Genomic DNA, 15,298 nt, shown 5'->3' on the forward strand with positions numbered 1-15,298 from the left:
CTTGCTGGGAGGTGTGATGGGAGATTCTGGATCTTGCTGGGTGGTGTGAGGGGAGATACTGGATCCTGCTGGGAGGTGTCATGGGAGATACTGGATCCTGCTGGGAGGTGTCATGGGAGATACTGGATCCTGCTGGGAGGTGTGATGGGAGATACTGGATCCTGCTGGGAGGTGTGATGGGAGATATTAACTCGATCCTGCTGGGAGGTGTGATGGGAGATCCTGGATCCTGCTGGGAGGTGTGATGGGAGATCCTGGATCTTGCTGGGAGGTGTGATGGGAGATTCTGGATCTTGCTGGGTGGTGTGAGGGGAGATACTGGATCCTGCTGGGAGGTGTCATGGGAGATACTGGATCCTGCTGGGAGGTGTCATGGGAGATACTGGATCCTGCTGGGAGGTGTGATGGGAGATACTGGATCCTGTTGGGAGGTGTGATGGGAGATATTAACTCGATCCTGCTGGGAGGTGTGATGGGAGATCCTGGATCCTGCTGGGAGGTGTGATGGGAGATCCTGGATCCTGCTGGGAGGTGTGATGGGAGATTCTGGATCTTGCTGGGTGGTGTGAGGGGAGATACTGGATCCTGCTGGGAGGTGTCATGGGAGATACTGGATCCTGCTGGGAGGTGTGATGGGAGATACTGGATCCTGCTGGGAGGTGTGATGGGAGATACTGGATCCTGTTGGGAGGTGTGATGGGAGATACTGGATCCTGCTGGGAGGTGTCATGGGAGATACTGGATCCTGCTGGGAGGTGTCATGGGAGATACTGGATCCTGCTGGGAGGTGTGATGGGAGATACTGGATCCTGCTGGGAGGTGTGATGGGAGATACTGGATCCTGTTGGGAGGTGTGATGGGAGATACTGGATCCTGTTGGGAGGTGTGATGGGAGATATTAACTCGATCCTGCTGGGAGGTGTGATGGGAGGTCCTGGATCCTGCTGGGAGGTGTGATGGGAGATCCTGGATCGTGTTCTCACTTATGTCCCAGTGTTTTTTGTATTTCAGTAGAGAAGAACCATGTCACCATCCTGATGGAGAGTTGATTACAGTATCGGTGCTGACCCGAGCGAGGAGTGAGGTGAGGTGTAACCCTTCTACTGCAGGACCAGAGCTTACATTTATAGTTCTGTATCGGAGCCAAGGAGCGAGAGATCTGATCCGCTGCACGTCGGATCCTTCCCTGTCTAATCCCACCATTGGCAGATTCAGATGTTTCCCGGCATCTAGATCTAAACTCTGCATATCCAAAACTATTATTTGTCTGGGTTTTTTTTTTTAATAAATCTGTCCAAGTCTTGGCAAACAAATGTGAGTCCCTGAATTTCAGGCACTTTATCTCACATAGGATTGTTTATACAGGGTGCAATTGCGGCAAACCTTCAGCTGTGAGCAGGGCCCGGTTTATACAAGATTTTTAGCTTCTTGAATTTTTAAAGGTGATCTAGCTGAACAAAATGATTGTTTGAACCAAGCACATGAACTTGTAGGAGATGTAGCGCTAATAAAGAAGCATGCCTTTAGTGTCCAAATCCGTTGTTGTTTGTATTCAAATATGCTGATGAGGTGCTCGGTGCACTCTAGGCGTGGCCAACAACTTATTTTCATCTAACTACGCCCTCCTCTTCCTTGATTGGCAGCTCTGGCTGTACAGGGGACTGAGGAGGGCAGAGAAAGATGGAAAACCATTAGGTGGGGAGGTGCACAGGACGGTTTCCTTGAGAAGTGTGAGGGTGGTGAGGCCAGGTCTCCTCATCGAGGATTCCCAATAAACACACCTTAAGGCAGAGTGGTACAGTGGGTGTATGAGCTATATGAGGATAGCTATGACGCTTTCCAAAATTCTGCAACAGGAGGGGTATAAGATCGGCCACCTCTTCCCCGCACCTATGGCCACCTGCAGTGGTGGATCTACTGGTGGTATATAACCTGCTAGCTGTCAGGAAGCATTGATGGACTTTATACATGTGGACTAGCTTGTTATTAATTACCAGTGAAACATACTGTGGGGAGGTCAAGGCCTCGCTCCAATCCTCCTCTGTTTGGCCTCAACCAACAATGGTGATGAGGAGCTTCTCCGGCTTAGTAACTGGCTGTATAAAAAGGAGATCAACCCTCTTGTGTCCCTGGCTCCTTAGAATCCTAATCACGTGGTATAGGGATAGGAGAGAGTTTCCAATGTCTGGGAACTGATTATTTAGGGCAGATAACGAAATAAAGTGTGTCTGTGGAAGTGGCAGAACTGTTGACACTGATCAAAGGAAACAAGACCACCCTGGAGGATATACCTGTGCCAGTGTCCTGACCCCTAAGTTTGACCAAAACTGAGCATCTTGGGAATGTAGCAATTCGGGAAGGGCACTGTTATGCCATAGGGGGGACTCTTTGAATTGAATCTTTTTGGTGGTTCTCCACACTTGAACCTCAAGTTTGTGAATTGGCAAGATGGGAGCATGCGAGTCGCTCTGGTGCCTCCAAGAAACCTCTGAAGACTCAAACAATGCACAAGGTGATGTCCTGAATTAGGCAAACGACTATCTGCTATCCAATGTTGTATAAAGCGAAGTTCGCCAGCTAAGTAGTATAAGAAGTAGTCCGGGAGAGCCGTCGCTTTGAGGCTATGTGCACACGTTGTGGATTCTGCTGCGTTTCCGCAGCGGCTTTGGCCCTGCGGAAACGCAGCAGTTCCGCTGACCATGTACAGTACAATGAAACCCTATGGGGTTTCAAAAACGCTGTGCTGACGGTGTGGTTTTTCCGCACGGTTTTGCTGCGGTTTACAAACCGCAGCATGTCAATTGTTTGTGCGGATTCCGCAGCGGTTTCATACCTTTACCATAGTAGAGGTGTGAAACCGCAGGGCAAAACCGCAGGTCACTTTACCTGCGGTTTTACCTGCGTTTCCGCACAGAAAAATCCGCAGCGGAATCCGCAACGTGTGCACATAGCCTGAAGAGTTGTCTGTTTGTTTCATTATTTTCCTTTTTCCCTTAGGTCTTGTGCAGGACAGAATGTGCGGCGATACCAAGCGAACAAGGAAGAATCATGGATCATCGTCGATTTTCACCAGCCTGCGAAGTTACCCTGCACAACAGCCAATGTCTCCGAAGAAAGGATGACCATTGCCTTAATATCCTCCTAGTGCATTAACAGCAGTTTTACTCATTGACTTTTATTACATAGCAACTTCTTACTCCTACATTTTAACCTTTAGTCTGCATCCGACTGCAATAATTTCCTTAGACGTTTGCAACTTTCAAGAGTATTGCCAAGATTTTCCAACAGGTGCTTCAGATAAAATCACCATACTTTGCGGTATCACGTGCTGAAAATTAATGGGCAAGTAAAACTACAACCCCTATCCTCTTGGAACGTGTTGGGAGTAGTAGCTTCCTTTTCAGAGGATCTCCTCTGTGTTTCAGACGTCTTCTAGTATTGAACGGACTTTCGAAAAGTGTACAACGGGCGCAGGATAAAGACACCAATTTCCTCTATCGGCCCATTGTGCGCTGACCTCACTTTTTAAAAAAATTTTTAATTTTCACCTCGAGTTATGGCAATTTTTTTTATTTCATTTTTATCCTACGCAAATAATTTTTCTAGCATACTTTATATGGTGATAGACGTATATGATCTACCGGAAGCAGAGGAAATCCCTCCCGCAATCCCCTACAGAAACTGCATGAGGGGGGAGAAGCACAGGCCGCAAATATCCCAAAAAAGACTGCGTGTTTTTCAGCCGATTGCACCTACTTCGGTACCATGGAGTTGTTTTATACTGGCAGCATTTATTTATACTGCTTTTTATATACCTTTTTTTTATGAAAATGGCAGCGATCCCACCAGGTTGTTGGGTAAATAGAGAGAAGCACGTTGCTCTTTTTTTTGTTTCTTTTCTTGTCATTGCTGGATTTTAGCATGTTATTGATTTTTTTTTTTTTTGTCCAAGTGTTAATAGTCACCTGTATAATCGCATTTCTTATTTTTGAGGTATTTACAGCGGCTGCATAAATGTTATGCCAAGATTACACAGCCGCATCGTAGGACCTAATGACCGAGCTATGCGCATTTTGCCACGTTCTTCATGATCACTGCACGTGTCTGTGTGTTGTGGATTTATTGCATGTCCACCAGCAAAGTATCCTTAGTCAGCAATGAGAGACCCAATATTCTTAGGTATGTATGTCAGGTATGTAGCCAATTGCTGGAAGTGGAAGGGTCATTAGCAAGGGTGTACCTTGGCCAATTTTCACCATCAGTCACCGATTTTCACCATCAGTCCATTGTGCATTGACCTCACAATTTTAGTTTTTTGTCTTTTTTTTTCTTTTCCTTCAGATTGTGACTTGGCAATTGCTAATCTCCCTTAGCCAGGCTTCACACATCCGACATTGGCAATAAACTTAAACAGCATGCACAAGAGACAACAAAAACGCTGCAAAACCTGCTTTCTGTAAGCAGCTTCTTTCCTGCCATGAAAGCAGATTTTGCCTGCGGGGTAAAAAAACCCACAACATGTGAACAATGGAGATATTTCACAGGAAAGGTAATAAATGCTGTTAGGGGAAACGGGATTCCCTCCATTCAAGCGATTGCTGGATGTCCCAGCATATGGACCACCACCATCTAGCATTTATCACCTATTCAATGGCTAGACGAATACTGTAATTATTCAGGCTGGAATCTCTTACATAAAGTGGCCACATCGCTGACAGAAGAACACTTATTTGGCCGGCAGCTATTCCTTGCCTTCTAAATACAGGCTTGACGGAGCCTGAATGTGTTCTTACTAGGGTGATGGGTGCAATTTCTGGCCGTCAGACCAAACCATCAGGCCGAACACCCGCATCCACCTTATATTGTCAACCGGTCTCACCGAAATCTGTGCGGTGCCGAAAGCCAGTCCTAATGATCCTACCTCCACTGCTGGTCAGTGATACTTACAGGTATAGTAGTAGACCCAAGGTTTTATTTTGCCACATTCCTTTTTTTTTTTTATTTGCAAAATGTTACTGGACTGATGCTCTGAACATGAATAATCTTACCAGAACCACAGGTATTAGGTCGTCATACAGTCATGGTCAGAGGTGTTGGAACCTTTGAAATTGTTCCTAAAAATGAAGTAGTTCTCCCAGAAAATGTATCACAATTACACACGTTTTGTTATACACGTTTACTCCCTCTGTGTATTGGAAAAACACAAAAAAGAGAAAAAAAAGGCAAATTTAAAATATGGCATAAAACCCCATAAATGGGCAGACCAAAATTTTTGGTACCTTTCCAAAATTGTTGGGTAATTACTTTGTTTCAAGCATGTGATGCTCCTTCAAGCTCGCCTGTGGCATAACAGGTATGGGCAATATGAAAATCACATCTGAAAGTAGATAAAAAGGTGAGAAGTTGGCTCAATCTTTGCATTGGGTGTCTGTGAGTGCCACACTAAGCATGGAGAACGGAAAGAGAAGAAGAGAACTGTCTGATGACTTTAGAACCAAAATTGTTGAACAATGTTCACCATCTCAGTCTCCAGAAATCTTGAGGTTCTTTTGTCCACGGTGGGCAACATAATTAAGAAGTTTACAACCCATGGCTCTGTAGCTAGTCTCCCAGATGGTGGATAGCCAGCCCCAATCAAGTTCCAAAGAAATGTAAGCTGTCCTGCAGGCTCAGGGAGCATCAGTATCAGTGCAATCTATCTGTCAACATTTGAATGAAATGAAATGCTATGGCAGGAGACCCAGGAGGACCCCATTGCTGACGCAGAGACATAAAAAGACGACTGCAGTTTGTCATAATGCACGTGAGTAAGCCAAAATCCTTCTGGGAAAGCACTTTGTGGACAGATGAGACCAAGACAGAGCTTTTTTGGTAAAGCACATCATTCTACAGTTTACTGAAAATGTAATGAGGACTACAAAGAAAAGAACACAGTACCTACAAATATGGTGGAGGTTCAAAGATGTTTTGGGGTTGTTTTGCTGCCTCTGGCACTGGGTGACTTGACTGTGTGCAAGGCATCATGAAATCTGAAGATTACCAAAGTATTTTGGGTCACCGTGTAGTGCTGAGTGTCAGAAAGCTGGGTTTAGGTCTTGCAGCAGGACAACGACCCCAAATACACTTCAAGAAGCAACCAGAAATGGATTGAAGCAAAGCGCTGTAGAGTTCTGAAGTGGCCAGCAATGAGTCCGGATATCCAGTGCCTTGCGAAAGTATTCGTCCCCCTGAAACTTTTCAACCTTTTCCCACATATCATGCTTCAAACATAAAGATACCAAATGCAAATTTTTGGTGAAGAATCAACAAGTGGGACACAATTGTGAAGTTGAACAAAATTTATTGGTTATTTTAAATTTTTGTGGAAAGTCAAAAGCTGAAAAGTGGGGCGTGCAATATTATTCAGCCCCTTTACTTTCAGTGCAGCAAACTCAATCCAGAAGTTCATTGTGGATCTCTGAATGACCCAATGTTGTCCTAAATGACTAATGATGATAAATATAATCCACCTGTGTGTGATCAAGTCTCCGTATAAATGCACCTGCTCTGTGATAGACTCAGGGTTCTGTTTGAAGCACAGAGAGCATCATGAAGACCAAGAAACACAACAGGCAGGTCCGTGATACTGTTGTGGAGAAGTTTAAAGCTGGATTTGGATACAAAATGATTTCCAAAACTTTAAACATCCCAAGGAACACTGTGCAAGCGATCATAATGAAATGGAAGGAGTATCATACCACTGCAAATCTACCAAGACCCGGCCGTCCCTCTAAACTTTCATCTCAAACAAGGAGAAGACTGATCAGAGATGCAGCCAAGAGGCCCATGATCACTCTGGATGAACTGCAGAGCTCTACAGCTGAGGTGGGACAGTCTATCCATAGGACAACAATCAGTCGTACACTGCACAAATCTGGCCTTTATGGAAGAGTGGCAAGAAGAAAGTCATTTCTCAAAGATATCCATAAAAAGTGTTGTTTAAAGTTTGCAACAAGCCACCTGGGAGACACACCAAACATGTGGAAGAAGGTGTTCTGGTCAGATGAAACCAAAATCGAACTTTTTGGCAACAATGCCAAACGATATGTTTGGCGTAAAGGCAACACAACTCATCACCTCTAACACACCATCCCCACTGTCAAACATGGTGGTGGCAGCATCATGGTTTGGGCCTGCTTTTCTTCAGCAGGGACAGGGAAGATGGTTAAAATTGATGGGAAGATGGATGGAGCCAAATACAGGACCATTCTTGAATAAAACCTGTTGGAGTCTGCAAAAGACCTGAGACTGGGACGGAGATTTGTCTTCCAACAAGACAATGATCCCAAACATAAAGTAAAATCTACAATGGAATGGATCACAAATAAACGTATCCAGGTGTTAGAATGGCCAAGTCAAAGTCCAGACCTGAATCCAATCGAGAATCTGTGGAAAGAGCTGAAAACTGCTGTTCACAAACGATCTCCATCAAACTTCACTGAGCTCGAGCTGTTTGCCAAGGAAGAATGGACAAGAATTTCAGTCTCTCGATGTACAAAACTGATAGAGACATACCCCAAGCGACTTGCAGCTGTAATCGCAGCAAAAGGTGGCGCAACAAAGTATTAAGTTAAAGGGGCCGAATAATATTGCACGCCCCACTTTTCAGTTTTTGAATTTCCACAAAAATTTAAAATAACCAATAAATTTCGTTCAACTTCACAATTGTGTCCCACTTGTTGTTGATTCTTCACCAAAAATTTACATTTGGTATCTTTATGTTAAGCATGATATGTGGGAAAAGGTTGAAAAAGTTCCAGGGGGCCGAATACTTTCACAAGGCACTGTAAATCCCATTGATCACCTGTGGAGAAATCTGGAGCAGTTGCAAAAGAAAAATGGTCCAAAATTCTAGATCTAGAGTTGTAAGAAACTTGTTGATGGTTATAGGAAACAATTTGGTTGTAGCTATTTATTCCAAAGGACGAGCAACCAAATATTAAGTTGAGAGAGCCAACAATTTTGTTCTGCCCATTTTTGGGGTTTCATGTGAAATGTTTTCCTATTTATCTTTTTTTTTTGTTGTTGTTCCAATACACTCAAAGGAAATAAACATGTGTAATTGCAATAATTTTCTGGGAGAAATACTTCATTTTCTGGAACAATTTCAAGGGTGCCAACACTTTCCGCCATGACTGTAGGTACAAATCCACTGTCTATCTCACTAGAGTCCGATACCATCTGACGGTATGAGCAGTATTACAAGGTGAATGTGCATTTTTTGGGATCGACAATGACACTTTTCTATTACCAGATGCAATGTTATGAAATGCCTCCTATATTGCTGTCTGTTGTCATCCTACGGCTCAGCTGTGTTATTTGTATCCTATTCATACTGTATTTTTATGTATAAATTGCTTTTACTTATCTGTTGTCGTGAATTTCTTATTTTCCAATTATAGAGGCTAAGAAATCTACTGTGTAAATCACTTAGTGAGTTTGTTTTTTTGGCATTTTTGATGATGGAAGTTTTGGGTTACGTTTCCACGATGAGCTTTTGGTGTGATTTTCACTCTGCATATTTTCGTTGTGTTTCACATCCACAACTTGTCAATTTCTCTTGTGGGTACACTGAGTTTTCTGTGCAGATTTTCCTCATAGCCGTGCATTAGGTGCAGAAAATCCAAAGGTAAAAAAACGCACATGAGTTTTTAGTGCATTTCTGCTGCGGAAACGTATTTAATCAACACATGAATGAACAAAAAAAAACAACACAATTTACATAATAGGTGAAGAAACTCTACAACATCAAAAATATCCTGAATCACACATGCAAGAAACTCAGAAGAGTCCCGCATCTTAATACCCGGCACTCGAATCGGAGCGCACGGGTGCATAGAAATACATGGAGCCGCACACTCCGATCCGAGTTCCGGCGGCAGTGCCGGGTATTAAGATGCGGGACTCATCCGAGTTTATCGCATGCGTGATCCCGGCCTTAAGCTGGTTAAAATCCTCACACCGGACAAACCAGTGTTTTGCTTGTGAGTTGATTGTTGACCTGTTTGCACAGCCTGATAGATGGGAACCACCAGCATTCTGATGAACGCTCGTCCCCATTTATTGGCCCATATAAAAGTCGCATTAGGACAGGCGGCGATCTGTAGCCTTTTGGTGGGAATGTCCAATACTCACCAGTCAGCAGTTACCAGCCCGTGCGATGGCCGGATGTACAATACTGGTGTGGGAAAGTAAGAATGCTTTCAGATGAAATGTTATCAGTCCCCTCTTTTGCATTTTATTAAATTTATTCAAAATCTAAATCAAATCAATATTTGATGTGACTGTTCTTTGCCTTCAAGACAGCATAAATCCTTCTAGGTACACAGGCATTAAGTCAGGGATTTTGTAGGATTAGTTCAGTGTATGAGTAACCAATTATACCAGAGAAATGATAATGAGAAACAGCCAAATTCTGCTCCAAAGGTGAGGATATCGAAGAGTGTTTCATCTCAGTACATCATAGCAAGACTGACCACTGTGACAAAACACAAGGTAGTTATACTGCATCAGCAAGGTCTCTCCCAAGCTAAGTTTTTAAAGCAGACTGGGGTATCAAGATGGCTTTTCTTATGAAGTCAGCAGTCACACAGAAGGACTATAGACTTCTGAATCCTGACAGTGTTCGCATAGCATGCTGTCTGGATTCACAGGTTTTGCCAGTGAGTGCGGGTAGCCCTGTGACCACACATGATATGTATACTGGCCATATTCCAACATATTTGTGGTCTTGGCTATACTGGTGAATCCTGACAGTTTGCCATGGCAGACTTTTATCAGAAGACTGGACAACCCCTTTAAAGCTGTTTTGAATAAGTATAAATAGGTAACGTGGTTGACCAAGGACACGTCATGCACCAGATTAGTGATGATCGAGTATACTCGTTGTTTGGGTTTTCTTGAGCATGCTCGGGGTGATCTCTTGAGTATTTTGGCGTGCTATGAGATTTAATTTTTGTCGACGTAGCTGCATGATTTGCGGCTGCTGGCCAGCCTGAATACATGTGAGGAATTCCCTAACAAACAATCCTCGTGTATTCAGGCTGCCTAGCGGCTGCAAATCATGTAGCTGCATCGACAAAAACTAAATCTCCCAGCACGCCAAAATACTCGGAGGACGCCCAAGCGTGCTCGGGAAAACCTGAGCAATGACTATACTCGCTCATCACTACACCAGATGAAAGACACATGATGCTTATTTGCCTTCAAACTTGAGAGATGTCCAGCAGTGTTATAGCTGACAGCAACCTGTGGGACCCAGCTACACCCATCTGCTGTTTGGAAAAGTCTGGCCAGGGGTTATCTTCATGGATAAATTGCGTCCAAAATCCAGACTTTTGACATGGAATCAAGGCCAAGTGACTCAACTATGCACATAAACTTAGGAACCTATGTGTAGAAAAATGGCTGAGGAGTCAACATGTGAAATATTTGGCTGTAACAGAAGGCAGTTTGTTCCCTGAAAGGCTGCAGAACAGTACAATCACTGTCTACAGTCACACCTTAGCCTGTTGAAGGGTTCCTACACGTTTGGGGCTGCATTTTAACAACTTTAATTGGTGATTTGATCAGGATTAATGATGTCCTCAATCCAGACATATACTTCTCCCTCATGAAATACCATCAGTGAGGAGTCTGGCTCCAAATTTATCCTGCACCAAGACAGGGACCCCAAACATTGTACCATAGTGCAGTCTGCTCACCGGTTTCCGTAGTCGCGACCACTTGAGCATGTTGCACAGATAGGGATATTCCCATGATTGGAATGGGAATACCGCTTTAATACCAGATATATCTGCTCAGATTTACAGGATGATCTGATCTTTGTAGTACGCCATTAGTTATGGGGCACTGGTAATTCTTTGCGCACTAGGAAACTGCCTTGGTCATGATATTCAGAACAGGTCGAATGGAGCAGAATGGCTAGTTGGTGCATTTTTGGTGGCCTTACAGGTAACTGTGCATGCCTGATTATTCTACTGGTAATCTGCTCTTCAAAAACTCCATGTAATCCCAAGGATATTATACAATCAGTGACGTACATGGAAATTCTAGGGTCCCTAGCAAAAGTCCTAATTGTGCTCAGCACAACCCCTAAACAATATTTGACTGGGTCGTACCTCCCAACTTTTAAAAACAATAACGAGGCAATGTATTGTGGCATGTGCAGAGTAATTGTGCCCCACTCCACTGAAGCTCCTCGGTGTTCTCACCTATAACTATACCCTATTCATAGGCGTATAATGGCCTCAAAAGATGGATTTTTGGTTCTTACCATAAAATCTCTTTCTTGGAGCCTTCATTGGGGGACACAGATTACCATGGGTGTATGCTGCTGCTGCTAGGAGGCTGACACTATGCAAAAAACAAGAAAATTGACTCCTCCCCGGCAGTATACACCCACCGACAGATACCAAGTACCTCAGTTGGTGAGAAAGCAGTAGGAGAAGCCACGGAACTATAAACATATGTACCAACCCAACAAGGGACTCAAGGACCCAACACTGTACAACTTAAACAGGGAGGGTGCTGTGTCCCCCAATGAAGGCTCCAAGAAAGAGATTTCACGGTAAGAACCAAAAATCCATCTTTCTTTATCGCCTTATTGGGGGACGCAGATTACCATGGGACGTTCCAAAGCAGTCCCAAGGGCGGGAACAGCAATAAGGAACGAAAGAACAGGAAGGGCTTAGGTCGGCCGATGCGCCACCGCCGCCTGCAGGACCTTCCTACCAACGACTGCATCAGACGAAGCCTGGGTATGAACCCTGTAGAACCTCGCAAACGTATGCAAAGACGACCAGGTCGCGGCCCTGCAAATTTGCAGAGCCGAAGCCTGGTGTCGAACGGCCCACAAAGCTGCCACCGCCCGGGTGGAGTGAGCTCTCACTCCCGGAGGCGGCCGTTTTTCCTGAAGACGGTATGCTTCCAGAATAGTGGAACGAATCCAGCGAGCGATCGTGGATTTGAATGCCGGAAGCCCTTTCCGGTGACCAGAGATGACCAGCAATGAATCGGATTGACGAAATGAAGCAGTCCTAGCGAGATAAACACGCAAGGCTCTAACAACGTCCAGTTTGTGGAGTGACTTTTCAAGAGGGTGAGAAGGAGCAGGACAAAATGATGGAAGAACGATATCCTCGTTGATGTGGAAGGAGGATACCACCTTTGGGAGAAAAGAAGGAACGGGCCTGAGGACGACTTTATCCTGATGGAGTACCAGATAAGGAGAACGATATGACAGGGCCACTAATTCAGAAACTTCTGATGGATGTTATGGCAATCAGAAAGGTTACCTTCCATGACAGAAAAGACAAAGGAATGTCCTGGATGGGCTCAAACGGCGCTTTTTGGAGAGTGCTAAGAACAAGATTGAGATCCCACGGTTCTATCGGTGAATGATGAGGAGGGGCCACATGAGCAACTCCTTGGAGGAATGTCTTAACCTGCGGTAAAGAAGCGAGCTCCCTTTGAAAAAGGATAGACAAAGCGGAAACCTGGCCCTTGAGGGTACTGAGAGACAGACTCGAATCTAAGCCAGACTGGAGAAACCCAGTATGGGCGGAATGGAAAAGGACATTGGAAAGACTTTTTTATCGTCGCACCAACGGAAAAAGGCCTTCCAATGCCTATGGTAGATGCGGCAAGAGGCTGGTTTCCTGGCTTTGATCATCGTCTGAATCACCTGGTTGGAAAAACCTGATTCTCTTAAGATTGCGGCCTCAACGGCCATGCCGTTAAATTCAGAGACCGAGAATTCTCGTGGTAAAGGGGGCCTTGCGAGAGAAGATCCGGACGGTCTGGAAGCCTCCAGGGTACGTCCGCGAGCATGTTCACCAGTTCCGCATACCAAGGCCTTCTTGGCCAGTCAGGAGCCACAAGAATCACTGGCACGCCTTCCGATTTTATCTTCTTGACCACTCTTGGGATCAAGGCAAGAGGTGGAAACAGATAAGGGAGTTGGAATTGGGACCACGGAATTACTAGGGCGTCGCAAGCGACGGCTAGAGGGTCCCTGGACCTGGCTACGAAACGCGGAACCTTGTGGTTCATCCGAGATGCCATGAGGTCGACATCCGGATAACCCCAGCGCTGGCATATCTGATCGAAGACTGTGGAATGGAGAGACCATTCGCCTGACGCTAGGCCTTGACGACTCAGAAAGTCGGCTGCCCAGTTTTCCACCCCTGGAATGTGAACAGCAGAGATTGCTGCAACGTACCGTTCTGCCCAGCGCAGTATCTTGGCCACTTCTGACATCACTTGGTTGCTGCGCGTGCCGCCATGATGGTTTATGTACGCCACAGCCATGGCGTTGTCCGACTGAATGCGGACCGGCTTGCCAACGAGAAGAGGTTGCCAGCGAAGAAGGGCCAGGAAGATTGCTCTGATTTCGAGAAGATTGATAGGGAGCAGAGTTTCCTGTGGATTCCAGCGTCCTTGGGCCGTTCTCTGATGGAAAACCGCTCCCCAACCTAGAAGGCTGGCATCGGTGGTAATGACTTGCCACTGGATCGGGAGGAAGGACCTCCCCTGGAGGACTGACGAGGGCATTGCCCACCAAGTCAGGGAATGCCTCACTCTGAGAGGGAGGAGAATGGGGCGGTCTAAGGACAACGTCATCTTGTCCCAAGCTGAGAGGAGGGACAGCTGAAGGGGGCTAAGATGAAACTGCAAAAGGCACTGCCTCCATGGAAGCCACCATCTTCCCCAGAACTTTCATGCAGAGCCGAAGGGGAATGGGCTTCGGCTGTTTGAGGGCTCGAATTTCTTTGGACAGAAACGCAAATTTTTCCCTCGGAAGAAACACCCGGGCCAGATTCATGTCGAATTCCATGCCTAGAAAGGTCAGACGCTGAGTGGGTCTGAGAAAGGACTTTTCCTTGTTGACTAACCATCCGAGACGGCCGAGGGTATCCAGGGTTATGTGAAGACTCAGGAGACAGTCTTGACGGGACGAGCCTTTGATCAAGAGATCGTCCAGATAAGGGATGATGAGAATCCCCCTGGATCGAAGGATGGCCATGACCATCGCCATCACCTTCGTGAAAACACGGGGAGCAGAGGCTAGGCCGAAGGGAAGAGCCGTGAATTGATAGTGATTTTCCTGAATCGCAAACCGAAGATATTTCTGATGTTGCAAACAAACAGGGGTGTGAAGATAAGCATCCCATATGTCCACAGAGCAGAGGAATTCTCCGGGTTCCATTGAGGCCATTACTGATCGAAGAGACTCCATTTTGAAGTGGAGAATCTTCACATGGCGATTGAGCAACTTGAGGTCCAGGATTGGTCGAAGGGTCCCGTCTTTTTTCGGGACTACGAAAAGATTTGAGAACCCTGAAAACCGTTTGTCTGAGGGAACGGGAACAATCACTCCGGCGGAAAGAAGGGAGGAGACGGCTTGAAAGAATCCTGGAATGTGGGACCGCTGTCTTGGAGGTCGAGACAGGAAAAAACGTGTTTGGCTGGGAAGCAAATTCGATCTTGTATCCGGATGCGATGATTTCCCTGACCCAAACATCGTCGACAACAGACATCCAAGCGTCCGCGAAAAAGGAAAGTCTGCCTCCCACCCTGGAAAAACTTCCAGGTGGGGGTGACCCGTCACTTGGAGGAGAACCTACCGGAACGGGCACCTGAAGACCTGGAGTATTGTCCTCTAGATCTCCAGCGGGGAGCAGGTTTGTAAGATGGTTTTTTTTTTTTTTTTTTCTGCTCACTCCGTAGAGCCGGAAGGCCGATCTTGCTGGGTAGATTTTTCTGTGGACGAGAAGGCAGGAAAGGGCCTAAACGGCCGGAAACCCTTTCTGTTAAAAAGCGTTTTGGCCGAGACTGAGGGAGAGAAGTGCTCTTACCACCAGTGGCATCCAAAATTATTTGATCTAGCTTGGCTCCAAAGAGCCGAGAACCATGGAAAGGCAGATTGGTAAGCGACTTTTTAGGGGTGGTATCTGCATTCCATGACTTTAGCCAAAGGACTCGGCGTACGGCTATTATGTTGCTGTTAGCCCTTGCTACGCACCCAGCCGCATCCAAGGAGGCGGCTAAGAGGTATTTACCCGCATGATTAATTTGATCTGCTAGATCTGCCAGCTCGTCCTGGAGAGCTGCCGCTAAGATGCCTCTGGGAAGAGTTTTTGCCCAAGCTGAAATGACTTTTGCCACCCAGGAGGAAGCGAAAATAGGACAGAGAGAGGCGCCGGATGCCTCAAAAATAGACTTAGCCAGAGATTCTATCTGCCTGTCTGTTGGATCC

The 15,298-nt window shown here is 45.8% G+C and overlaps 1 protein-coding gene across 3 annotated transcripts in view; it reads left to right on the plus strand.

Moving 5' to 3' along the window:
* The window catches only part of ZDHHC20 (zDHHC palmitoyltransferase 20), a 97,526-nt gene extending 89,120 nt beyond the window's left edge, over positions 1–8,406 (plus strand). For 2 of the 3 annotated variants that reach the window (XM_073583038.1, XM_073583040.1), the window contains 2 exons: positions 1,012–1,084; positions 2,998–8,406. In XM_073583038.1, coding sequence (XP_073439139.1) covers positions 1,012–1,049 — 38 coding nt within the window. In that variant the 3' untranslated portion in view covers positions 1,050–1,084; positions 2,998–8,406. The remainder of the gene's footprint in view (positions 1–1,011; positions 1,085–2,997) is intronic. The other variant, XM_073583039.1, reaches the window with a different exon arrangement.
* Positions 8,407–15,298: the final 6,892 nt, after the last annotated feature.

This window comes from Dendrobates tinctorius, unplaced genomic scaffold, assembly GCF_039654945.1.
Source record: "Dendrobates tinctorius isolate UK_male_01 unplaced genomic scaffold, ASM3965494v1 ptg000075l, whole genome shotgun sequence".
NCBI classification, from domain to species: domain Eukaryota; kingdom Metazoa; phylum Chordata; class Amphibia; order Anura; family Dendrobatidae; genus Dendrobates; species Dendrobates tinctorius.